The sequence below is a fragment of the Taudactylus pleione genome, unplaced genomic scaffold (assembly GCF_031769625.1).
Source record: "Taudactylus pleione unplaced genomic scaffold, aTauple2 ptg000479l, whole genome shotgun sequence".
NCBI lineage: Eukaryota > Metazoa > Chordata > Amphibia > Anura > Myobatrachidae > Taudactylus > Taudactylus pleione.
The window spans coordinates 8,432,132-8,459,374 of record NW_028284881.1 but is presented as its reverse complement, the minus strand read 5'-3'; the positions used below and the strand labels follow the sequence as shown (position 1 = coordinate 8,459,374).

General features: G+C 44.4%; 1 protein-coding gene across 2 annotated transcripts in view; it reads left to right on the top strand.

Moving 5' to 3' along the window:
* HECTD4 (HECT domain E3 ubiquitin protein ligase 4) overlaps positions 1-27,243 on the top strand; it is a 333,766-nt gene that overhangs the window by 232,669 nt on the left and 73,854 nt on the right. For both annotated transcript variants that reach the window (XM_088449233.1, XM_088449232.1), the window contains exons 47-56: positions 501-649; positions 5,989-6,068; positions 10,912-11,075; positions 12,489-12,726; positions 12,840-12,976; positions 13,380-13,506; positions 14,371-14,508; positions 14,986-15,122; positions 15,330-15,490; positions 15,846-16,027. In XM_088449233.1, the coding sequence (XP_088305359.1) occupies positions 501-649; positions 5,989-6,068; positions 10,912-11,075; positions 12,489-12,726; positions 12,840-12,976; positions 13,380-13,506; positions 14,371-14,508; positions 14,986-15,122; positions 15,330-15,490; positions 15,846-16,027 (1,513 nt within the window). The remainder of the gene's footprint in view (positions 1-500; positions 650-5,988; positions 6,069-10,911; positions 11,076-12,488; positions 12,727-12,839; positions 12,977-13,379; positions 13,507-14,370; positions 14,509-14,985; positions 15,123-15,329; positions 15,491-15,845; positions 16,028-27,243) is intronic.

The following is a 27,243-nucleotide window of genomic DNA, read 5'->3' as shown; positions in this document are numbered from 1 at the left end:
TTTTCCTTTGTACAGTTATCGATAGTCAGCTATCCGTCGCAGCAGCTTGTCACAACCATAAGTACCGTCAGCTCAGTGCACAGGTCCACTTACCTTTTTCTATTCATTTACAAGCCCATTTCTACCTACAGAAAGCCAGCAGTTAATGCAGTTAACTCATAGATTCTGGTTTACATGCCCGGAGTTATAGACTTACCCTGTGTGGAAAGCGCCAGAGGATGCACTTAACGCTGATTTTTCCTCGCTACCACGGGGTAGCGGCAGTAACTGAATAGCTCAGGGCAGAGTGGCAGCTGCATGGTAAGCCCTGTGGATAATTGAATCTCCCCCCACAGTCTCAAAAGGCTTGTGCTTTGTGTTCAGCATGCATGATTGTAAAAGAGTTAAATTGGGAAGTTTGAAAAGAGGCCCAGCAAAGACATTTTAAGGAAATAAATAACAATAGTGGTTAATGTAAAGTATGATCTGCTTATCTTATGTTGTATGCATTTTATTCTAAGGCTCCATCTTTTTACTGGGAGATTGAAATTGTTTCGTATGGAGACATAGATGATGACACTGGTCCAATTGTGTCATTTGGTTTTGCAACAGAAGCTGAAAAGCGAGATGGTGCATGGACTAACCCAGTGGGTACATGTCTGTTTCACAAGTAAGTGTGGATGCCTTTTTCACTAGTAAATGTGACACTGGTCAAGATATTGTGACTCATGACCTGCAGGATTTTAATCATCATCATTGTTTATTTATATGGTGCAAAGATGCCGTAGCACTAGACAATCATCAAACAGATAATACATATATAATATGAATATAATAAGCACAAACAAAAGCATAAATACGATTATCAAAGTCGCAAATCCATGACTACAATGACATATGATCAGAGGAGTATCGTTGAGCCATGGCGCCCGGAGAAAGTGCATGTCAAAGCGCCTCCCCCGTACTGAATTGTGCCAGTGGAGTAAAGCCAGTCTGTAGGGGAATACTGAAGCGAAGAGAAAAACAGCAAAAAGTGGAAGTATCGCACTGGGTGTAGAGATCCTATTGGGGGAATAGAAAGCTTTGGTGATCTGACAATGAGGGGTAGCTCATTTGGCAATGAGGGGTAGCTCATTGGTGTATAGCACCTAGGATCTGACTTTTATCTCCTTTGAATTATTGTTATTAGTCAATAGAGGAGATTGTATTATATATTCTGATAATTTAACTTAAATTGACAGAATACATGTGCTAGAGTGAAATTCCACAGGGTGCACAGCTTATTACTGCAATTATGGTCCCAAACAGCTATCACTGAAGTGGGAACTCCTATGGGAAGTTCCCTTCTAAGCAGTGCTCCTACTTTACAAATTTACATTGCACCTATATTAATGTTAGTACTACTAACCATGTCATGTTCTGTCTCCCACCTTTATTATTATTTCAGGTCTCCTAATATATTTTTAAAAGAAATTTCAAATCACACTGTGCGGCCATGCCTGGGAACACAACCATTACTTTAAATAGCAAAGCAGTGATTCTTTTTAAACTCATACCTTATAATTGAAGTTTATGATATTACCTCAGATCTGTAACTATTAAGTCCATTGAAGTACAGAATGAGCGGAGGAGAGAGGGGATCAAAAAGGAGATGGGAGAGGAAAGTGCTGATCAGAGAGGAGGTGACAGAAGCCAATAAGAAAATAAAAGAAGAGGAGAGGGGCAAAGCCAATCAGAGAGGGGTGGTGACCGAAGCCAATAAGAAAGGAGAGGGGCAAAGAGTTGATCAGAGAGAGATAGTGACGGAAGCCAATAAGGAGAGGGGAGGGGCACAGAGCCGATTAGAGAGGGGTGATGACAGAAGCCAATAAGAAAGGAGTGGACAGGGGCAAATAGCCGACCACAGGGTAGAGAGGGGAGGGAATTAAGGAGGTGAGAAGTGAATGTAATCAATCTGACAGGAAAGGGGAGGTGACAGGAGATGATTACAGCGGAGGGAGGGCCGGAGGTAGGGGGGCATTCTGGGCAGCTTGAGGGAGCAAGAAATGTAGAAACAGATCACAGATCCGTAACTTACTTAGGATATAGAGCAAACAAACCGAGATAAAACTAACAGGCGGCCGTCATACTTTGTTGTTCCCCATGAATTTCGGAACCCTGAATGGCGCCCTCTGTCCATTTTGGCGCCCGGAGCTCATGTTCCACTGGAACCACCCTCGCTACACCCTTTCATATGATAGCAACATGACAAATGACCAAGGACATGCGTGAAACAAAAGATAGATAAAAATGAAATTCCCCACAATGGTTTGCACTCACTGACATCTGATATAGTTTTTAGAAATACATTTGTTTTTGTTTTTTCTTTGAGAGTTCTTGCTTACTTGACATTGAAAATTACCAGATCTTTTTAAACCTTTTCATGGTTTAATATGTTATTGTGCGATTTGTAAATGTGACCCAAGAAACAAATTGTTTGAAGAAATGTGAGAATCAATGCAGAGGGCTCAATCCAATTAGCCGTGAAGGGGGCGAGGTGCCGTTGCAATGGCGTATAAATGGTGGCAACTACACTGTGACTCGCCCCTCTCGCTGCCCAATCTCACACCGGACTCTCACTTTCTTTGAATTTGTTTGTAATATTTTTTACTGACTGATACTTTAATGTCTCCATAACATACAGCATCTGTACGATGATGTAGTTGTATACAGTTTTCAGAATGATGTACTGGCAATGCAGACATGCTGCCCACCTATGTGTTTGGTATATCGGTGAATGAGAAATTCTATTTTCGTACAGACACTGGAAACACTGAGGTATAGAGTTGCTGCACTGAGGCTTGGACATTTTGAATTGACCTCCAGAAGTTGAAGGTCTTAACCGGCCTCTTGAAAAAGCCACCGCTGTGCGGAGAAACTCGTTGAGGATATAGAGTTTCGCTGGCACAGTTTGGAGTTTTACAAGTGTCATTGGCAGATTGCCCGCTAAATTGGGAGCAGCGACACCTCTTTGTCTCCCGTTTTATACATTCTGCGGGTGCCTGCAGTGTGGATCCACTCTGTGGAGATTGCCAATTCATTTCACCTGTGGGAGCTGAAAATATAATCATTAACCCGGAGGGAGTGCTCTCTTTGCCTGCTGGTGGAACTCTGCTACGGTACCTGTGCATCGGCTGAGCTGCCGCTGTGTGAACAGAGAGGCCAGGACCACAGTCCCATGTCTGTCAGCTACAGCCGCTAATTACCTTTCTGCTCTCCAGCACTGGGATAATCTATTGGCATAGGATATCACTGTATCATCTCAGCCGTGGTCACAGTTGGCAGTCCAATGCAAGACAACAGTTAGTAGCATTTGTTGTAGCTGTGATTGCACTGTTGTCATACCCCAGCAGTGGTGAGCAGTAGTCCTGACATTACTATGATTCAATTATAAGAGACTTTTATGACATTTGAATGTTTCTGATCTCTGACAGTTCTGGATTATTTATACTTTTGGGCAGTTGAACTACTTAAACTAGTTCACTTATACTGTATTTGCTAGTGTATTTATATTTGCAATTTGTTTTTTAAAAAGTGTTTTAACTGTGTATCAGTATATTATTAATACAATTTTTGTTCCACTCCAGAGAGTTAATATCATCATACATTTTATATATGCTCTGTGTATTAGTGTTTGTTTTATGTGTTTTTAATAAATGGTCATATATCTATATATATATATATATATATATATATATATATATATATATATATATATATGTATATATATATATTTACGTGTATGTGGATGACCCTGCTACTTATCCCTGTTTAATCTAACGCAAGCTTGAGTTTTTCAAAGTGCCTGTCGGAGCTGGGCACTTATTCATTGCTGCTATTGAATTATGTTTTTGTTAGTCAATTTTATTTTATAGCTTCACATAGCATAACCTCTGCTGCCATGACTTCGTAATGTCAGGAGCATTGCCGTACATACTACAAGAAAAGTACCAGATTCCACCAGTTTATTAGTGTTAAAAATTAAAAGACACCAAATTTTGTTTTCAGGCTCAATAATGAGGTCTCTGAAGACTCTGATCCTAAGGTTTTCTGGTGCAATGAAGAGTACTTCATCAGGAAGCATGCAGTAGAGGATGTAGTCAAAGCTAACTGGCAGGCACTAAATATTCAGGCCAGTGGGTAATTTGAAGTTTCCGACAATTTTCCTTCTTCCACTTAGTTGGAAGACATTTTCTTATATACTCTACCTACTGAGGATACCGGAAATTGGATTCTCCACCTAAGGTTTCAATCTGGCAGCAGTGACCTCCCTTAGGCCAATTTTTATGTCAGCTTGGGTCAGTAAGGCAATGGAGAGTTGGCTGAAATTAATGGTGTAAGATTTGAAATTTGTCAGGCCTGACATTGAATTTGCCGACAATGGTGTAGCATATCCATGAGGCCTCTGATACTGTAGTACTCTGCAATTGATACATTATTGGAGCTATTTGACCATGCTCTCTGGCTTTAGGGCCTGGGAGGTAGATGTAAAGTCAACATATTGCTCTAGAATTCTCTGGGGATGTCTAATTTGTTCTCAAATAGATAATAATTACAAGGCCATTGGAGAAAAGTGATAATTTTCACCCATGATTAACTTTTTTAGTTAGTCACAGAAGACGAGAGACATCCTTGGGGAGATCAGAAGAGAGGAAAGCATGCTTTGGCAGCTAAGCATGATGCCCTGCACCTGTGAATGGTAGTTTTATTCAGAAGTCTTCCAGCAGATTGTGGACAGGTTGGATCAGCCAGATGATGAAATGGTGGCATCTTGTATGAACAAGGAAGAGCACTTCTGCTCCAGGACAAAGAATATGAAGGTGGTGTTGGTAAAAACCATGTCGGCGCCTTGGGACTTTGATCTGTTTTCCGCAGTTTCAGAGGATTATTAAAAGAGAGGGAGTCAAGGCGTAGAATCTGGCCTTGGAACGACCAACTGATCTTGAGTACACTTGTTCACTAAATTCAGATCCACTTTTTGTGCGTCCACAGATGCCAGTTTTATATATAATAGGCTACATATTGCTTTTTCTGAGTGCCAATTCAATTGGCACAGTTTTGGGAAGTCTCCAGTGTACTCCACTCTGTATGAAAGAGAATGTGGGATTTTAAAAAAAAATCCTTTTCTCATGGTCCATGGGGGAGGACTCTGGACGCCATCTAATAACTTTTACTGTTCTCTTTGTCAGTGTCCTTTAGTTTTTTTAGTTGTAAAACTTTGGTGTCTCCCCTTGCTCTTTCTTTTCTTTCTAGCTCTGTCCTTTGAAAAACAACCAAGAGGGTTGAAACCTGAAACTTTTAGAACAATTTCCTGAAGCTTCCTGCTGGTTACTGGGGTATGGAAGAGATCAGCTTGTCCTTTTGGAGGCAAATTCAAAATTGCCCAAGCTCCTGTGCAAACGCTATACCTCACTATTTCTGGTGTCGACTGTTGGACTTAGGGCCTGATGGTGTGCGTACATCTCCGATGTTTCTAGGTTTGCGTGAGAGCCGTTCTGCGCAAGTGCACAGACCCCCTTAACTGCAGAATGATTGACATGCTGTGGCGTTTGGGGGGCCGAGAGGGAACAAGTACCGGAACCGCTCTCCAAAACGGGGGCGTGCCGAGCCCAGGGTCTGCGTCAGCAGACGCAGACTTCCTGGACCCGGCTGTCCAGTTCTGTCAGCCAGGCTGAGATCATCTCAGCTAACACAGCCTAGCCAAAGCTGCAACCATCGCAACCGATGGTCGCAGTGGTTGCAATGGTGATCCGAGGCAGCGTCTATGGACCCTGCACTCGGATCTCAGATGCATGCATTCAACAGACACAACCTGCATTTGCATTCAGTTGGACGGTAATTGCACAGCCGCTTTCTTGCAGCTGTGTAATACCGTCCATCGTTGAATCAGGCCCTTAGAGAAAATCATTTTAACTAAAGTATAAAATCCCATTTTTTTTAAGCCCTAACAAATTTTCTTATTTCTTTTAGCAATGGACGAGCTGTACATTACAACGGGTCCAGTTTATTGCAGTGGAAGAGTGTGCGGTTAGATGTGGCTCTATCACCTGGTATGGGACTTGCATATTTGAAGTTCATCCGCTTCATATATCACTTTTTTTGCATTACTTATATAAACGACTCTACTTTTTGAGAACACCTAGGAAATGTTTAAAAGAAAAAATTGTATTCCTGATTTATGAGGAGAGGAGGCAATTAGTGTTTTTTTTCTTTCCCAACTGTTTTGACTGTTCCTGTTGCGAGTTCATTCTGTTTGCCATTATTTCACACACATTTTCAGCCCAATATTATACCTGTCTGTTACCAAGCTACAGTTTGATGTTGTAGTAACTCAGACTATTTATTCTCTTTATTTGTTTGAATTATGATTAACCACATTTAGCGCCAGCAGATTACAATTGAGAAAAAAGTAATAACACAAGATTGGTTATTATCAAACATACCAAGAGGTAAGAGGGCCCTGCTTGCAATCTTACAGTCTATAGTAAAATTGGTATGTAATGCCTGAGGTTAAATGCTACAGACTGAATATTCTATATTCCAGCCAGATTGCAGTGGGAAAAAAGTGAATAATCCCAGTGTTGATGTTGATGTCTGTTGTCGTTTCTTAGTCAGTACTTTTACTTCTAAAGTTTTACCGTCCAATGTGACCCACTTTACCTGGTACATTAATGCCTATCACTGTAAATGTAAAACAATAAGCCTGACCTGTATAGTCAATCCTAGAGAAGTTCTGTTATAGTTGTCTGATCATGACCATGAGATCTACAGAATATTTTTGTTTCCACTTCAGAACATAGATCCAGATAAAGAAAAGGTTCTGTTATGCAGGGAAGGGTGGAAAGAGGAGGGAGAGTAGGGGCTGAGCCAGGCTAGTGCTTTTTAGTACAAACCCATTATTGAACATAATCTGCAACACAGGCTGTGGAAAATCATAGACTAGTTCTAGCTAAGAATCAGGAGAGACACCCTGGAAAGCAAGCCTCAGAAGCCAAACTTAGCCCAAGTTAAAGTCATTCTTTCCATTTCATAGGTGTAGCGGAGTCACTTGGTGACAGCTCCAAACAATGGGTGGTGTAAACCCCTCATGGAGGCTTCTAACTGACAGCAGCATTCATAATGATACTTCAAGATGTTTAAATACTTTCCAAATGCATGGATGAGATGGGGAGAAGAAAATAGTAAAAGCGAGAGTGATATTCCAAATTGTCCATAGCCTACTCATCTCTGAGTTGTATGGCGTTCAATTGGGTTAAAAGTGAGTGAACAAGCCAATGTAGACACATTGACTAAGCGGTTGCCATTCCATGTCAAATCAACACACTTTTTGTTAAAATTTTACCTCACCAGCTCAGATTTTGTTCGAATTTGGTATATGGAGAGTATATATGTAGTCTAAGAAAAATACAAAATATTATTTCAATATCTCATGCTGTTTCCAAAATATGGCTATGTAAAGTTTTTACAAAATCTGTCAAAAACGCACAACCAGCATATTTTCAAATCGCCTTAGCAGCTCTCCTAATTAAGCTAGAAAGGTGGGAGTGGTGTCATTTTACTGTGTTTTTTTATGCCCTTTCCTATGATATACAATAGGCTTTGTGAGGAAAAACATTTTCCAAAATTCAAACTGAAATTTTTGATCATGATTATCTTAAAAAATGCGTTGACAAAAAAGTTCAAAAAGTTTCTGGAAATAGTCTATATTAATGTTAAATGTTTATCAAAATTTAAAATGAGAGAATAATGGGTTCATAGTTAAAAATAATTTTAAAGCAAGGTAGTTTATTCAATAAAGCCTGGTGTATTACAAGTAGTAATAGCTAATAATAGATTTGATGGCTTCATTAGTTTAATTATATAGATCAAGTTGAAAAGAAATACTTGACATTTTATTAGTCAGTCAACAATGTTAGCTGAAGATAGTTTGACAATGCCTCAGTGGTTTTGAAAGGGTCATCAGGAGACATGATGTAAATTCTTCCAGTTAGAGTTATAGGGGTAAATTTACTAAAGTGAGAGTTTTTAGAAGTGAGTTTGTAAAGTGATGTTGCCCATAGCAACCAATCAGATTCTAGCTGTTATCTTCTAGAAGGTGCTAGTTAAATGTTAAGTAGAATCTGATTGGTTGCTATGGGCAACATCACTTTTAAAACTCACTTCTAAAAAACTCTAACTTTAGTAAATTTACCCCATAGGGTCTTCTTTGCATAAGACATCTATTAGAGGTATCCATAGTATATCAGGCTTCCTTGGATAGAAGAATGATGGTGAAGGTTCAGCTGGATGAAGGAAAGTCACTTTTAATTCGTCTTCATCTTCATTCTTGTCCATCACATAAGCAAGCCACCATTTCTTGTTATACACAACAAAATCTGACCTGGTGAGGTAAAATCAGTGTGTTGATTTGACACGGAGTGACCCTAGCACAGGTTAGATGTTAGTTGTGTGTTCTAGCACAGGACGAAATTGTAAAGCTGCTCGCAAGCAACTTTGCAATTCCGTCCTTACAAATATTCAAATGCAGTCGGAGGTGTCTGACTTCCACTGCTGCATCTGCAATCCCTGCACTGAGACCGAGGTCGAGGTCAAAGGCTGGGATAATGTGATGGTTGTGATGGTGGACGGCATTGGACAACTGAGTAAGCCTCATATGGCGCAGGCTGGCCGGCTTGCGAGGCCAGGAACCTGCGTTTGTGGACGCAGCCCCTGCCCTTGCCATTCCTGGAAAACATGGCTGACGCGCCCCTGTTTCCAGGAGCGCCGGGTGTCCCCACACTGCCCCTTAAATGCCTCTGCCTGTCAGTCGGAAAGAGACATAGCAGGGGCTGCATGCGATTTAGCAGGACTTGTTCTGCACATGCACAGAATAGGTCCTGCGCACGCACAGATTCTCTATAATCATGAATCTGATTTGAATTAGCCCCCAAGTATCATATAAATTATAATTTGCCATATGTTGATGTTTTTAATAGTTTTGTCGAATTTTGGGGTCCATCTCCCCTTCCCACATTTCTTCAGCCACAGATTTGTCTGGGAAAGCATGTATACAGATGGGTCCACATACATCTAGCCTCCTGGCGCGTTAAACAGCCCTTCTAGTTGCGCCATGCTGTGGCGTGACTAAGTGGCGCTGCAACTGCGGCTGTGGTACTGTAAAGTAGCATTTTGCATGCAGATACATCCATTCGCTTTGCATGGCGCTACTAGAAGGGCTGTTTAACGTGCAAGGAAGTAAGATGTATGTGGACACATCTGTATATCTTGTACAAAACATTAGGTTAAAATAAATCTTATATAGTCTGTTTTGCACTCTGCCATGCTTTTGATTCATGTATGGATCAACTAAACTTTTTGGGGAAAAGGGGGCAAGTAGGGGTGTATCGGAAAGCCTAGCTGTGCATTGATATGGCTGGGAGATGGTAGCAACGTTAGCCCCCATTACAAGTGGCGTGCTAACATAGATAAAGTCTGGCCTAGAATAAGAAGACTTGAATAATAGGTGTAGTTCTTGGCTGTGCCATGTTTAACACACCAAGAATATTAGAAGTTGTGTAGGTTTAGCAGTGTGGAAAATTCCGGAGCCAGGGTTGAATTTAAGGTCATTTTCCTTCATAGGCTGATCAAAAACTCTAGTGAAGATATGACTTTGTAAATAGGTCAGTAGCTTGGTAATGGGTGCCCACAACTATAATAAACCACCATTCTTGGTCAGCAACAATTTTGGTTTGTGTAAAGGAGAAATTATTATAATATAGTATAGCAAAACAATACTTGCCTAAATACTAGCACCAATCAACTTTACACCTGGGAGAAGGCGCTCACACCCACCGCTCGTCGTCACTTGTGCGCGCCAAAGAAGACCTTAGTGGAAACTGATATCACATGACAGTGGCACTGAGACGTAGACGTCATCTTGTAATATTATATAAAGTCCGTAACCATAGTGGTAATTACACACAAATACAAAACAATGTGAAAAAATGCATTACCACAATGTTAAAATAGCACAGAACATGGCAGCTATCATTAGATGAAAAACAGACATTGATAATTTAATTGAATCAATGATTTGAGAAATATCAACTGGTTTACCACTTATGCAATACGGAAGTAATCAAATAATAAGACCTGCAAGAGTTAATAAAACTAGTAAGAAGCCTTATCTCCATAGATAATAATGAGGATTCTACACTGGAGGCCCCAAAGATTCATTAAGACCTCTAGGGGACATTGAATACATTGTGACTCTAATACACATTTTGCATTTCTTCACTTAAGACAGAAGAGGGAATGTGATGTACTGTATATGTATTCATTTTTAGATTGATAGTTAATTATTTCTAATCATCACTATGGTAAAGGATGTTCTATCATGTCACAAGACGAAGCTTACGTCCCAGCGCTAATGTTATGTGATATTTGCATTCCAAATATCGCGAGCTGTGATTGTGAGCACCTTCTCCCAGTTGCAAAGTTAATTGGTGCTGGTAAGTAGGTGAGTGTTTTGCTTATCACATTGTCCCTGATGAAAATGGCTGGTGTCCACTGAAACATTGGAATAAAAGGGAGATTGTTTATATACTTAACGCACACATATCAACCTATGAAATACAAATACAGCCCACAATTAGAACATGAATCTACTGTTTTAAGTGTCGTTAGTCTAAAATAGATTAATCCATAGAATTTTTAATAAGTCACCTTTTTCCCCCCTCCCCCCTCATTAAAAACTAAATGTACACTTTAGCAGCAGGAACAGTTTAAGAATAAATATTTTCCTCTGCTCCAACTCAAGCCTCCATTAGCTCTTTCTTAATAAAACTACATCCTTAGTATACAATATTATACCCATGCCTATGTCTTACCAGTGCACTGTTGCTTGCATTTTAGGCGATGCTGCTGGTATCGGTTGGGAGAGAACAGAGGGCACACCCCCACCCCCTGGTCAGCCTGCCAAAGGCAGAGTTTACTTCACCTACTGCGGTCAAAGACTTGGACCCTTCTTAGAAGATGTGTCGGGAGGAATGTGGCCAGTTGTGCATATTCAGAAAAAGGTAATTGCTGCTCTGTTTTCTAGATAGGATTGGCGCTTAGAAATTAAATGATACAGGTTTGTTTATATTGCGATAGTGGGAGACTCTCCATGTACTATGTTTGTATATGCGTAAAACCTCACTCTGCAGCTTACAGAAAGTAGAATGATGATGCAGAAGGACTGCATGGATGAATGCTACTGACTTATATTAATATAATATATTCTGCTTAAAACATTTAGAGTACTAGAGGAAATATTACAATTTTTCACACCAGCTGTAAAGTCAATGCAGGTCAATTTGGAGCTGTGTTGTCACTGTGTACTGCGCAGATAGGGCAGCACATCAGTGCTTTCGGAGACCTTAACTCCCAGTCTGTCCTCTTAGTGTAACTCAAGAAGCAAAACCTTAATTAACATTTTGCATCATTAATTTCACCTTTGGGATAAAGACTGCCTAAGTCTGTCTAGGGTGGATGGGAACGAGACTTGCATCTATTTGGTACAGTAAATGCCTGTTTGTGTTCTGCACAGAGGCAGAACTATGGGAAATAATGGAGGTGCCTGCCGCCGTGCACCAGCACTGAAGGGGCACCTCCTCCATTGTCCACAATATATTCACCCCACTTAGGGCTGTAACTATGTACCCGGAGTGTACCGTCACGGCCGCCCAATACATGGCACCTGAGAAGCCACCACTCACTAGTGGAGAGCTCCATGTCAGACAGTCAGCTGCCACCTCCGTCTAACTATAGCCTGTCCCTACTCATTGATGTCGCTGCTCCTCAGATTACGTCAGTGTGACACGCCTGGCATTACAATGGCTGTGATGGGCGGCACCAAATTTTAACTTGCCTTCGGGCGTCTGGAATGAATTTACGCCACTGGTTCTGCAGGCATCTTTTCCTTCAATTACATGGTCTTTCTTGAGGCCAACTTCTGGGATTTAATATGGTGTCCAATAGAAGCTGTGATAGCTGCAAAGTGCTGTTGAGTGTTTGTCTGTTTTATATAAATCTGTGACAATTGTATAGGAACCTGCTGTTAGTGACTTTTTCTGAAGTACACTTATTGGTAGCAGGTGTTTTGATATGGGGTTTAGAGACTTAATTTTTCTACTCCATATTTAAAAAAAGTAGATAAATGAAATTAAAGTACTACTGCTCAAGGGCTTGGTTGACTTCTCAAAGTCTGTTTGTCCTTGTCTCCATCCTTTGTCTTTAAATATTCGTATTTGATGTGCAACATTTGTAAATCTGTGTTCGACTGAGTCTGAATCTGTAAAAAGTGCTCCGATACGAGCGTGCACAGCTTTTTTTCCGTTGTGCTTAAGTAAAAGTAAAGATAATATTGTGTAACAAAACTAGTGAGTGTGTCTTTTATAAATGTAAACATATTATGAAGGTCAATATTTACCCTCTTAAATTGTCCACAGAATACAAAAATCCGGGCAAATTTTGGATCACGGCAATTTGCTTTTGCGGAGGGGCAGGCTCATCGCAATGCTGCTGATTTATGTATTGACCTGGCTGAAGAGATAAGTGCAAATTTTGAGGCATTGCCATTTGCCATGGCATCTGATAGTGACAATGATGCTGGAACTAGTATAGCATCTGACCCCGGGACTCATGGACCTCCATGTCGCATTGCTGCTACAGCAACTGTGTTACAACGTAAGGGAATATTTCTGGTTGACTCTTCATCAGCATTGCAGGTATCCACCTTTCTCGTGTACATCTTATTAACAGCATGTTTAAAAAACATGTCTGTCTTCTCCCTCTTGTAGAATATGACAGCGATGCTTCTTGCCGGTATAAGATGGAACTGAGCTATGAAAATTTTGTCACTTCTGGTCCTGATCCACATCCTCCACCTATTGCAGATGATGAGAGTGATGATGACGACGATGATGATGTGCCACGGGTCAGATATTTTAAATTAATAGAGACAAGAATGAGCTAAAACTTCTGAAATGAAGAATTGTATAATATTTATTTGCAGTATATTCTCAGAATCTGCACTGCTTTTTCATTTCATCCTTCAGAAATTACATGTTACTTCATGTCACTAAATAGGTGTATTTTCTCATTAAATACATTCATCTTTGCAGAACTACACTACACTACAGTAGCTTTGCTAATGTTGTGAATCAAAAGTTTTCATCCTAAGCAGATTAGTTTGTATTTAATAACTCTGCTGTGGGTCTCTAACATGTTTAGTGTGTGTTTAAAATCACAGTTCACCGTTTAGTTGTTAAATGTTGCTTGTATTTCTGTGAGAGTTGTGTGTAGGAGCCATAATCAGTTTATTTCCATGTATGTCATAGGAAGATCACTATGCTTTGCTCGTGAAAGCCTGGGAGACCAAAGTCTTTCCAACAATCCGGAGGCGCTTTCGCAATGAGGCTGAGAGAAAATCTGGCCTGGACCAGATTAAGGGAGCTCTGCAACTTGGTATGTAATTGGTGACCAATGTACACAGTTGTCTAATTTGTGGGGTTGACACTAGAGGGCAGATTTAATTAGCCGTGAGCTGCTGCCAGCTGTGTGCATATTAGCCCATTATGATAGCTGATCTCTGCTCGTACCTCCATCGGCTGGAATCAGAAATCAGCCTCTGAAGACATATCCTGTAAAGGCGACAGAATGCCTTTACACTGGCTCCCACTGCTAATTGAATCAACCCCTAGAAACAACTTTAACTTGCTGTAAGATTGGGAAATAAGAAAATGCATGCGTGAGTGAGTGAGCCACAAGGTCCCATGCCATGTTACTGTGCTTGCGCCAAGTGTCTTTTGTTATGCAAGGACTGTTTGCAGCGACTGAGGGCTCATCTGTATATCTGTCCTATTCTGAGTCAGATGGAACTTTTACTGTTTGTCTTTCCGTGAAATTGGGCGTTAACAATGCGAGTGCACGTCTCAACCTATCGTGGGGGGTGTCATTAGCATGAGCCGTCCGTATGGGGTAGAGAAGCCTGTTTCAGACAGATCTCTTGCATGGGGCAAGTGCCTATACTTTTGATGACAATTGTGGCAGCTGGTGCACAACCAATGCACGGCACGGGGTTTCTGCTTGCATACTCATAAAGTAGTAAATCTGGCTACTGCAGCTGCCCTCAATACAGCCACTTTGTGTGCAACCCAGAATCAGACCCAAAGTCTACTACTTCAACTACATGCTCAGTACCAGCAGTGATTACAGACCATTATTATTTTTGTACATTTAGATCATTATGCTGCCAGTTATCTGCAGTTAGATCCTGCTAAATCTCTGCTTGTCATCTTTCTGTAAGCACCATATTAATTTGCATTGCAGGAATGGTGGATATAGCACGGCAGACGGTGGAGTTTTTGTATGAGGAGAACGGTGGCATCCCTAGAGATCTCTACCTTCCTACCATCGAGGACATCAAGGATGAGGCAAATAAGTTCACTATAGATAAAGTTCGCAAAGGTATATATTTCATATTGGATAAAAACACTTCTAGTGTTTTATGTGCTTTTTATTTTGCTGTAAACAACAGTTTAAGTGTACCCACATTTCATACCCCCACTTTAAATTGCCCTGTGCAGTATTCTCCTAAATGTGTGAACACAAGAGTAGTGGATCTAAAAATAATGATCATCTGATGACTGTCGTTTGTGTTGCTGGATGGTCCTGAAATCGTTTGTGGGGTATATGAAATATTGTACTATTTTATGTTATGCTGCTGTTACTGAAGATTTTAATTGCAAAATGTGTCTAAGTTTTTTCCCAGTATACATGTAATTTTATATACTGTACTATACTTCAAAACAATAGATAACAACATCTCATATCGCTGCATCTGTGTACAGACTAATCTTTACTTTTTTGTCTGATATGTTTGTAAATTTAGTATTTCTCTTTGATTCATTGTGTGATCTAAGTATGTGGTCACTGTGTGTTTAGGACTCACTGTTGTCGTTCGATCTCCTGACACCAACAATGTTGCCAGTAGTGCTGTGGGAACTTCTTTACCGAAATTTGCAATCAGGGGTATGCTAAAAACCTTTTCCCTGCATGGGGTGGTCCTGGATGTGGATTCGGTAAGGATTTATTTTATTTACCATTTTGTTTTTCCAATCAGCTTTTCAAGTGGTATGCATTCATATGGTGTATAATTAATATTTATACATATGGTGGTATATATAAATTAACATGATTCTGTATTTATAATAAACTAGTTTTCTTAAGGTACTGTAAATAACCACATTGTGCTTTTGCAGTCATTGGTACTTTATGTGTGTTTTCAGGTGAATGAGTTAGTGCAAGTAGAGACCTATCTCCGGAGTGAAGGGGTCTTAGTGAGATACTGGTATCCTATAGATATGCTGGAGAGACCTCCTGCAGGATACAGAAGAATGGCCACCAATGGTCTGGTGACTTTGGATAGCACAAACATCCAAATTCATAGGTAACTCGGGTCACAGTCTGAACAAAAGCTGTAAATGGTATGACAGGATGATGACAAGCTGGTTCTTGCATATGATCTCAATCCGCATTAGGGCGAAGCAGGTGCATTGTAACATAAAATCTGATAAGGTGTTGAGTGTCTTATTGTATGGTGCAAGATGGGTATCTGGTTGATACAGATGACAGATGATTATTACAGTATATGGGACCAGATAGAAAATAAAATATACTGTAGTTGGAAATCCTTGAATGATTCCTTGGGCTATGTATGAAGCTGCAGCGAAGTTGGAAACTTTCTATTATGTGGTTAATTTGACAGCTAATATATTGACCAAACATTTGTTTCCTTCTTGTAGGGAGCTGCTGAGATGTGAATCTGCCCTTGCCAGACTGTACTGCCGTGTTGCTTTACTCAATATCTTTGCACCAAAGTCTCCACACACTTTTACTCGCTTATTCCACATTCCTGCCATCCGTGATATCACCTTGGAGCATCTGCAGTTGTTGTCAAACCAACTTCTGACCCCTCCCCTACCTGGTAACTTGATATTTATTTTATAAAATGTAAAAAAAATATATATTTCTTCTTCGGGTTTCATACGGTCCACAGGGATACCATGGGGTATGTAGTTGGAGTAATCCATTGCACCAAACAGCTTTCATGCTCCCAGCATGCACAGGACCTCTTCCCTATATACCCCGCCCCCAGCCACAGGCATTCAGTTTTATTGTTTGGTGCGGCAAGTATCCAGACGCACCTGTTGTAACAGCAGGACTGCTTAGGCAGTCCTAGGCTTTTTATTTTTTGATTTACCTTAGTTTTTATATACTACTGGGTTAAGTTAGTATTAAGTGTCCAAAGGGATGCATGTACTACGACTCCTACTACCTCCGCTGTTGCCGAAACACCAGCTCCTGAACCGCCTTTGGGAATTTGCGGCTGGTCTCAGCGAAGCATAGCTGGCAGCGACGCTGATGCCCGAACTGCAATTGGATTCAAGGAGGTGACCAGGTAAGGCGATTCATCGCTTGTTGGGGAATCATGCGCTGCAGTCCGGGCTTCTGGTGTTGGAGACGTATCGGAGGCTGCTGCTAGTGAGGGCCCGTGAGCCACGTCCTCACTTAGACCGTCGGGGCTGTATCCTCTGACGCTGGAGATGGGTAGTAGATGCACTAGTAAGCGTCTACTACTGTGAGGCCATTGTACCCGTGCCATTTAGCAGCTATGGGAATATAGGTGCACCCCCAACCCAGACACAACTTCCTGTGTGGGTTCCCACGTCTGGTTTGTTATTTATGACCACCTCGTGTGTTGAGATGCTTGCAGTTCTCCTATGGTGCGCTGCTGAAAGCTGGTGATTCTCAGAGTCTCCCTGTAGGCCTCTCCCATGGGTCAGGTATACAGTGCTCTATATCCTACCAAGCCCCCGGGGCTTTGGTCAGTTGATTCAGAGCCCATGTGCATTTATATTTGCATTGGCATATGACGTTATATTTGCATTGTATGCGACTGTAATGCTAGCTGCTTTTTATTGTCTAAACTGTCAGATATATCTATCACTGTTTCTCTTCATCCCTCTGTTCAGGGGGGTGGGTTTTTTTTCATTGTCTTTTTCCCATGAGAAGACTGTCACATTGCATTTATACCTTATACCTGTGAAACATTGTTATGTCTGAGATCATGGGGAAAACGGAGGTTGAGCCTCCTACGCTGGTATCATGTAAATCCTGTTCGGCAGGCCTGTCAGAGCAGGATTTTGTGTAAGATGGTTTGTGTAGGGCCTGTTGTAAACAACCACCTCTCCAATCCAGTACACCACCACCTTGGGTGGCCTTTTGGTCTCAGGTTTTGTCAAGTCTAGTGGACCGTGAACCAGCTTCACAGGCTCCTGCAACGCTACTGCATCCCACTATGGGGTACCCACAGCATTTATATCCTTCTTTCTACATCAGGGTCCATAGGGTATCCACAGGATACCTTGGGGTATAGGCGATGGCGGAAGACTTCCAGGCACCAGAGAGTTAAAAACTTCTCCATCCTCCCAGGATGCACTGGGGTCCCTCTCCTATACCCCGCCCCCGAGCCTCAGGCACTCAGTTTTCGTCGGTGCCTGGCCGAAGTCGGATGCACCGTACAGAGTGGGGGTCTGCAGGCCCCTGAAGTTCTTCAATGCAGCTGTGGCTGCACATCTAACGAGCAGACAACATGGACAGTCTGTACTGACATCCATGTCGTCGCTCCTACACCCCGCTGGTACCAGAACGCCGGTACTGATCCGGGGATGCTGGTGGGTGACTGGGGTCACAGCTAGTGGTGGCCCCGGTTGCCCGGACTGTGGCCGGATTTACGGGGCTTCAGGTAAACGGCAAGGTCCCGCGGTGTGTCCCAGCCGAATAGCACAGTCCTTAGTCCCCAGGCAGGGGGCTCCCTGGGGACTGGCTGCAGAGTGGAACCAGGCTACTGATCCCTGCGCTTTCCGCTACCCGCTGGGACTGAGGACTGGACAGAAACAGTAAATGTCCAGCGTCCCAGGGGTTAAATGCATGCCTGGGGAGTGCGCTTTCCCTGCTAAGCAGCCTGCGTCTCCCTCGCTGCACACGGCCTCTCCATAAGATATTTAGGCATCTGCATGCGCTCCGCCCCCGGACCAGCCCTCCCACTGCTGCTCGGTGGCCATTTTAATACATGTGGCAAACACTGCTGGAAGCTGTTAACGCGGACTTCGTGGCCTGGGTCCCCCTGCATACCTCTCCTCCGGTGCAAGGTCAGTGTATGCAGCGCTGTTTCCTACCAGGCTGAGGTCTGGTTAGTTGATGAAGCGCAGATACTGCAGGGTTTTCAATATTCTGCATTGTATGTGACTTTGGGCTAGCGCTGCTGTCTGTTACTTTCACATACTGTCAGCTATTTTCCCTATCTCTGTTTTTCTTCTCTGCTAACAAGCCCTTGCGGTGCGGTGTTGCAAGGGGGATTTATACCTCACTATACAACTTGTTGTGGTCACATAAAGCTCCGGGTCACACACTCAGTATGTCTGACAGTGAGCATGATTTCCCCATTCCGCCTCAGTGTACTGTATGCAAGGTACCATTGGCAGAGGGTGATGGTAACGCTGATGGATTATGTAAGGCGTGCCTGCGGTGGCACGGCCAATTTCTGTCACTATACCTGTGCAGGAGCTACCATGGGCTTGTTTTGCTGCGGCACTTACTATCCTGGTGGGCCAGTAAACGACAACCCCTGCGTGTCCCCAGATGGGGGTCTCACAGCAGTCTATGGTGTCGTCCCCTATGCAGGGGTTTCCTAAACAGTTAATCGTACCTCAGAGTTCCGTTGTCGCCCCCTCAGGTCATCCATGAACCTGCGTGGGCTAATTCACTGTCTACCTCAGTACAACAGCTGTCAGAGGTGTTACAGGGCTAGTCGTCTGTGCGGGCGCAGAAGCGTCAGCTGCAACCTCATCAAGATCAGGATGCTGTGATGACAGATGATGGCTCATATGTGCAGTGCGCATGGCTTGGTTATTGAGCATGGCGCTCCTCCTGTAGCTAAATCAAAATATGCCTTTTTCAAGGATATTAAAAGTGATACTACAGTGTTTCCCCTATCTGATCAGCTAGTGGATTATTTAGAGGAGGCGTGGAAAACGCCGGGTAAGCGTTACCAGTCCCCTAGACGGTTTGCGGTGGCATACCCTTTTGCAGATAATTATTTTGCAAAATGTAATAACCCGCCACAAGTGGATTTACACGTCTAGTAAAGAGTGCTACGTTGCCTATGCCCTCTATGTCCTCCTTAAAGGATCCAACGGATCGCAGGGTAGAAATATTCCCTTGCAGGAGGCGTGTCCAGGCCGGCTTTGGCCGTGTGCTGGGTGGCAAGAGCTATGGAGCACTGGGCTGATACCTTGGAGGCATCCCTGGACCCAGACTCGTCACCTGAACAGGTGGAGTTGGTGGGTAATTTAAGGGACTCAGCTACCTACATTAATGAGGCAGCTTTAGATATGGGCCTCATGGCGTCCAAGATCTCATCGGCAGCAGTGGCGGCTCGTCGTATCCTGTGGCTGCGTTCTTGGAAGGCGGATGCTGTTTCCAAAAAGGGCCTATAGAACGCAGAACAGACCCAGGGTACAGTCCTTTCCTAGGAGGACTGCCGCCAAGAAACCTGCAAAGCCCAGGACGCAGGCCTGGATTACCAGACGTCCCACTCCCAAGTCCGATGACAAACCTTCTGCCTGACGGGACGGGCCTCTCTTTGGGGGACCTCAAAGTGGGAGGCAGAATTCTGAAATTCGCCCAAAAAGCTGGTGTCTGACCACTTCAGACACATGGGTCGGAGAAGTGGTCTCTCAGGGGTACGCCCTCTCCTTCTGCAGGAGTCCTCCCTGACGGTTTTTCACCACGGGCCTTCCGTCCAATCAGGACAAGGCCCAGGAACTCAAGAAGGTAATGCACTCGATGCTCCAGAATGGAGTTATAGTGCCAGTTCCTTTGTCTCAGAAGGGATTGGGGTATTACTCCAATCTTTTTCTGGTGCAGAAACCAAATGGGTCCTACCGGCCAATACTCAACCTCAAATCCCTCAACAAATTTCTGAGGGTTCCTTGGTTCAGGATGGAGACCCTGCGTTCCATTATTTTAGCAGTGGAACCTGGGGATTTCATGGTGTCGCTGGATATTCAGGATGCTTACCTGCATATCCCTATTGTCCCAGCACACCAGTGCTTCCTCAGATTTGCAGTGGTCAAGGACCACTTCCAGTTTCAGGCTCTGCCCTTCGGTTTGGCTACAGCACCTCGGGTGTTCACCAAAGTTATGGCCATTATGGCAGCTCACCTACGGTTGCAGGGAGTCTGCCTGTTACCTTATCTGGACGATCTCCTGTTACTGGCGGAGTCCTCAGAGAAACTTCAGCGCCATCTGCAACTTACTGTCTCTGTATTGCAGTCTCGCGGCTGGCTGATAAATTGGAACAAGTCCTCCCTGTTACCATCTCAGAGGATGCTCCATCTAGGAGCTCTGTTGGATTCACAACATCAGAGGATCTTGATGACGGGAGAAAAGATCTCTGCGTTACAGGCAAAGGTCCGTCTTTGCCTGCAGAGTCGCCGGGTGTCTATTCACTCGGCAATGAGGTTACTGGGACCCATGGTATCCATGTTCGACATGGTGGAGGTTGCCCAGTTTTACTCGAGACCTCTGCGGAGTCTGATCCTCTCCAGATGGAATGGTTTGCCCCAAAGGATAAAGGCACAGACTATGGTGCTTTCCCCGGAGGTGCGATTATCTCTGGCCTGGTGGCTACAGACTGTTCACCTGAACAAGGGGCGCCCCTTTTGGATTGCAGACTGGGCCCTTCTGACGACGAATGCCAGTCTCCGGGGCTGGGGAGCGGTGATGGGTCCACACTTCTTTCAGGGAAGGTGGACATCGGTAGAAGCTGCTCTTCCAATAAACATATTGGAACTGCGGGCAGTATTCAAGGCTCTCCAGCAAGCAAGACAGGTCTTGCAGGGAAAACCTTTGCAGGTACAGTCGGACAACGCCACCACGGGGGCATACATAAACCGCCAAGGAGGGACTCGCAGTCAGGCGGCTCTGACAGAGGTGTCCCGCATTCTAGTATGGGCGGAAAAGCATCTCAGCGCAATATCAGCAGTATTCATACCAGGAGTTCTCCACTGGGAAGCAGACTTTCTCAGCAGTCAAGACGTGCATCCAGGAGATTGGTCTCTTCACCAGGAAGTGTGTCAGCTACTGGTGAACAAGTGAGGCCTTCCAGAGATAGATCTCCATGGCCTCACGACACGACAACAAACTGCCGATGTTCGGGTCAAGAACAAGAGACACAAAGGCTTGTCTAGTGGCTGCTCTGGCGGTCAAGTGGACCTTCCAGTATGCGTACCTCTTCCCTCCGTTCTCCCTTCTTCCTCGAGTGATACGCAAATTCATGCAAGAAGGCGGCATGCTACTGCTGATTGATCCAGCGTGGACCAGGCGGCACTGGTACACGGATCTTCAGGGTCTCTCAGTGGACACTCCGCTGTTGTTGCCTCAATGTCATGACCTGCTGTCTCAGGGTCCTTGCCTTCATCCGGACCTGAGTCGGCTGTCTTTGACGGCGGGGCTATTGAGACTGCCCTCTTGAGGTCCAGAAGTTTCTCCAGCTCTGTGGTCAACACCATGCTGAGAGCTTGGAAGCCTTCATCTGCCAACATCTACCATAGCGTGTGGCGGGCTTTCTTCCAGTGGTGTCGCACTAGAGGTTATGCTCCTCAGGTGTTCAGATTGTCCAGGGTTCTGTCCTTCCTACAGGCGGGTTTAGACGAGGGTCTTCGCCTAGCTTCCCTGAAGGTACAGGTGTCTGCACTTTCATCGTAGGATTGTTATGCTTCCTGATGTCTGCACCTTTATGCAAGGGGTGCTTCTTATTCAGCCTCCCTTTGTTCCACCTGTGGCACCATGGGATCTGGCTATGGTCTTGAAGACTCTTCAAGGACCGCCATTTGAACCACTGGGCTCAGTGGATTTGAAATGGCTACCCATTCAGACTGTATTCCTTCTGCCTATTGCTTCGGCCAGAAGGATTTCAGAATTGGGGAGCTCTCTCATGCAGACCTCCATTTCTAATTTTTCATAGACACAGGGCTGTGCTGCGCACTCGTCCTGGGTTTCTTCCAAAGGTGGTATCTAGTTTCCATATCAACGAGGAAATTATTGTACCATAGTTTACTTCACTGGACCTTTCGGTTGGTGAGGCCACCTTGGCTGTGGTGCGGGCTTTGAAAATCTATGTGGACCGCACTTCTGTCTATTGGAAGTCAGACTTTTTGTTTGTCCTTTATGGCTTCCATAAAAGAGGTTGGCCTGCCACTAAACAAACATTGGCAGGATGGATTTGACTGGCTATCTCTGAAGCTTTTGCTCACGAGGGCCTTCCTGTTCCATCTTCTGTTAAGGCTCATTCCACTAGGTCTGTGGGTCCTTCGTGGGCAGCTCGATGTGGCGCGTCAGCTGTTCAGCTTTGCAAGGCGGCCACGTGGTCATCTGTCCATACTTTCGTACGGTATTATGCTTTTGATACCTACGCCTCTAAGGATGCTTCCTTCGGGCGACGGATTCTCCTCTCAGCACAGGAGCGTCCCCACCCTTGAAGGATACTGCTTTGGGACATCCCCAAGGTATCCTGTGGATACCCTATGGACCCTGATGTAGAAAATATGAGATATGGTAAGAACTTACCTTTGTTATCTCTATTTCTATGAATTCCATAGGGTTCCACAGGACTCCCGCCCTGTCGCACCTGTACTGCAAACGGGCTGTGGTTCTGGTCACCGGTTTTTCCGTCTCCCTCTGGTGAGAATGTGATTCTTGTGTGTTCCAGACTTTCTTCTCTCTCTCTTTATCCTCCTCCGGCCTATGGCTTGTGACGAAACGGAGTGCCTGAGGCTCGGGGACGGGGTATAGGAGAGGGACCCCAGTGCATCCTGGGAGGATGGAAAAGTTTTTAACTCTGTGGTGCCTGGATGTCTGCCGCCATCGCCTATACCCCAAGGTATCCTGTGGAACCCTATGGACTTCGTAGAAATAGAGATAACAAAGGTAAGTTCTTACCATATCTCATATTATGTATATGTCTCCCATGAATCCTTTTTGGTCTGATGCTTATACTCCCTCTAGTCAGAGTACTCTGCCATCTATAGCCACACAGTAGGTAGTGCAAGCGAATAGTCCAGTTGTGGTAAATCAAAAGCATAAGAGAGTATCCCTTCAGGCGTTGCCTCAGAATCCTTACACGTCATCATCATCATCAGACTCTGATACTCAGAGTTCGGGTTCTTACTCAGTTGAGGTAGACCACCAATCATCGGTGGATGTCCCCTCTCTGGTGAGAGCTGTTAGATGTCCTAAGTATAGAGGAAGAGGAGCTTCCGCCTAAATCTAAGACTCCGGTCTTTAGGCATCAGTAGGTGGCAAAGGATTATAACCCTTAGTCTGAAGAACTGACAGATCTCATGTCTAAAGCATGGAATACTCCAGATAGGAGTTTCCATGTAACAAAGAATTTAACTTCCCGGTACCAATTTTTACCTGGTGAGTGTAACAAATGGGAAGTTCCTCCAACGGTAGATGCTCACGTGACTAGATTGATCCGGAGCTCTACATTACCTGCCGCATCTTCACTTAAGGAAATTACAGACAGAAGCTTGAAAACTATTTAAAATTGTTTTTTTTCATTATCTGGAGCTATTACCAGGCCGGCTATGGCTGTAGCCTAGGTGGCCAAGGCTATGGAAGAATGGGCGACGTCTCTGGAAGATAGCATACCAGATGCTACCAGAGAACAGCTGTCTTATCTCTGCCAATTGTGAGAAGCAGCTGCGTATGTTGGAGAAGCAGTTATTGTTGTAGGTATTTTGGCTTCTAAAGTATAGGCAACCATGTGGCTGCTAGAAGGACCCTGTGGCTAAGAACCTGGAAGGCAGATGCAAGGTCCAAGAGAGCCCTTGAGTCTTTGCTGTTTATCGGGAAAGTACTATTTGGGCCGGAACTGGATAACAAAGTGACTGCTCTGGCAGCATCTAATTCTGCTCGGTTGCCCTCTACGTCTACCCCCAAGTATAGGCAGCCATACTTTCGGTCCTTGCACCCGCAGGGGAAGGCAAATGAACAGTCTTTTTCCAGACAGGATATTTCCGTCAATAAAATACAGACCAGGAAATCCTTGTCTGTCAAACGTCCAACCTCCAAGCCTGCCTGATGGAGTGGGCCTCCCCCTTGGGGATCTCCGGGTAGGAGGCCGACTTTTCCAGTTTTCTTACCCCTGGCATCAGACAACTACGGATGCTTGGGTTCGAGAAGTGGTCTCTCATGGATACGCCTTCATGTTCCTTAGGCATCCACTTCAGAAGTTTTTTAGTACAACTCTTCCTTCAGACCCAGTCTAGACCTTGGCCCTCCAAGAAGCTGTTTGTGCCCTCCTGAGGTCAGGGGTTATAGTCCCCATTCCTGTGACGTTACAGGGAAGGGGTTATTATTCAAATTTGTTTCTGATTTTGAATGCAAATGGGTCTCATCACCCTATTCTGAATCTAAAGTCTCTCAACAAATTCATCCATGTACCCAACCCTACAGTCAATTATGCTGGCAATGGAGCCTAGAGTTACATGGTTTCCCTAGACATACAGGATGCTTATCTGCATGTACCTATTGCATGATCTCGCCAAAAGTTTCTGAGGTTTGCTGTGGGTCTGTCCACAGCCCCTCGGGTATTCACCAAGATAATGGCAGTCATGGTGGCTCATCTCAGGCGACAAGGAGTCAGGATACTACCATACTTGGATAACCTCCTGATATTGGCACAATCTCCAGAGGTTTTAAAACAAAATCTCCAAATGACCATTGCCTGTCTGCAAGAGCACGGCTGGATAATCAATTGGAAAAAGTCTTATCTTTCTCCAACTCAGCATATAGTACATTAGGGGGTGCTGCTGGATTCCCTGGGGAAAAGGATTCTTTTACCAGTGGACAAGATTGCTGCCCTACAAGTACAGGTACACAAACTGTTCCGCAATCAGAAAGTGTCAGTTCACTTAGCAATGCAGGTACTGGTGTCCATGGTATCACCTTCAACATGGTGGCTTATACCCAGTTCCATTCCAGAACCCTGCAACGATGGATTCTCTCTCATTGGGATGGTCAGTATCATCTGATAAAGTATCAAATGATCCGCATCTTGCTAGAGGTTCGCCTCTCCCTTGCATGGGGGGCTGCAGACGACTCATTTAGACAAGGGTCGCCACTTATGGATCCCAGATTGGGTACTTCTCAACACAGATGCAAGTCTATGAGGATGGGTCGTGGTGGCAGGTCATCACACCTTTCAGGGAAGATGGGCCGCTCGGGAAAGTCACCTGCCCATAAATATTTTGGAGCTTCGTGCAGTGCCTCCTTCAGGGCAGGCCTGTCCAGATTCATTCCGACAACGCAACCACAGTGGCCTACATCAACCATCATGGAGGCACACGAAGTCCGGCAGCCATGAGGGAAGTGGGGAACATTCTGGTTTAGGCAGAATGCCATCTTCCAGCAATCTCTGCATTATTCATCCCAGGAAACCTCAATTGGGAAGCGGACTTTCTAAGTCATCAGGGTATACACGCAGGAGAATGGGCTCTTCATTTGGATGTATCTCAGCTCCTGGTGGACAAGTGGGGACTACCGGACATAGACCTCATGGCATCACGTCACAACCACAAGGTCCCCAGGTACGGGTCCAGAACAAGAGACCCCTCAGCCGCCTTCATGGACGGTCTGGCGGTGAGGTGGGGCTTCAGGTAGGCATACCTCTTTCCTCCAATCTCCCTCCTCCCAAGGGTGGTATGAAAATTCAAGCAAGAGGGTGGCAGGATGATACTAATAGCTCCTGTCTGACCCAGGAGACATTGGTTCACCGATCTGGCAGGTATATCCTTAGACTGTCCACTTCCTCTATGGCTGGATCTGCTAGTGCAGGGTCCCTGCCTATATCCGGATCTACCACGGCTGGCTTTGATGACATGGCTCTTGAGTCTTCCATCTTAAAGGCCAAAAGTTTTCTACTTCCATGATTCAGACAATGCTTAAGGCAAGGAAGTCTGCTTCGGCCCGCATCTATCACAGGATTTGGCATTCATTTTTTCTTTGGTGTTCCCACAGAAAATATAACCCTAAGGTTTTCAGGGTCTCCTGAGTTCTTGCATTTCTTCAGGCTGGACTAGACTTAGGTCTTCATCTGGCTACCTTGAGAGTTCAGGTTTCTGCATTGTCAGTTTGGTTCCAGCACAGAATTGCCATTCTGCCAGATATTAGAACTTTTTTTAAGGGTGTTCTCTGTCTGCAACCTCCGGTAGCACCATGGGGTTTATCCTTGGCTCTCAGGGTGCTGCAGGCTCCCCCTTTTGAACCTTTAGACAAAGTGGACCTCAAATGGTTGACAGCGAAGACGTTTTTTCTCCTCGCTATCTTCTCGGCTCGCAGAGTTTCTGATTTGGCAGCCCTTACATGTCGCTCTCCATATTTGATTTTTCATCAGAATAGAGCTGTCCTCCGTACACGGGTGAGGTACCTTCCAAAGGTGGTATCCCATTTTCATATGAATGAAGAAATTGTAGTCCCACCTTTCAGTCTTCTGGCCTTTCTGTAGGTGAAGCTTCACTCGATGTGGTTCGAGCTCTTCGTATCTACGTGGATCGTACCAACTCTATCAGAAAATCAGAAGCATTTTTTGTGTTATATGGCTTTCGTAAGCGAGGCTGGCCAGCTAACAAGCAGACTCTGGCTCGGTGGCTGCGTATATCTATTTCTCATGTGTATACTCAGGCTGATCTCCCTGTTCCGAACACAGTGACAGCACATTCTACTCGGTCTGTGGGACCATCGTGGGCATTTAGACATGGTGTCTCTGCAGAACAGTTCTGCAAGGTGGCAACTTGGTCTTCGGTCCACACTTTCATCAAATTCTATTCATTTGATACTTTTGCCTCCCAGGGTGCTTCCATTGGGCGGCGGATTCTCCTCTCTGCTCAGGAGCGTCCCCACCCTTAAGGGAACTGCTTTAGGACATCCCCATGGTATTTCTGTGGATCCTATGAAACCCGACGAAAGAAAATAAGAGTTATGGTATAACATACCTTTGTTAACTCTTTTTCTTCAAGGTTCATAGGGTCTACAGGGCACCCACCCTGACGCACCTGGCCTCAGTTGGGATCT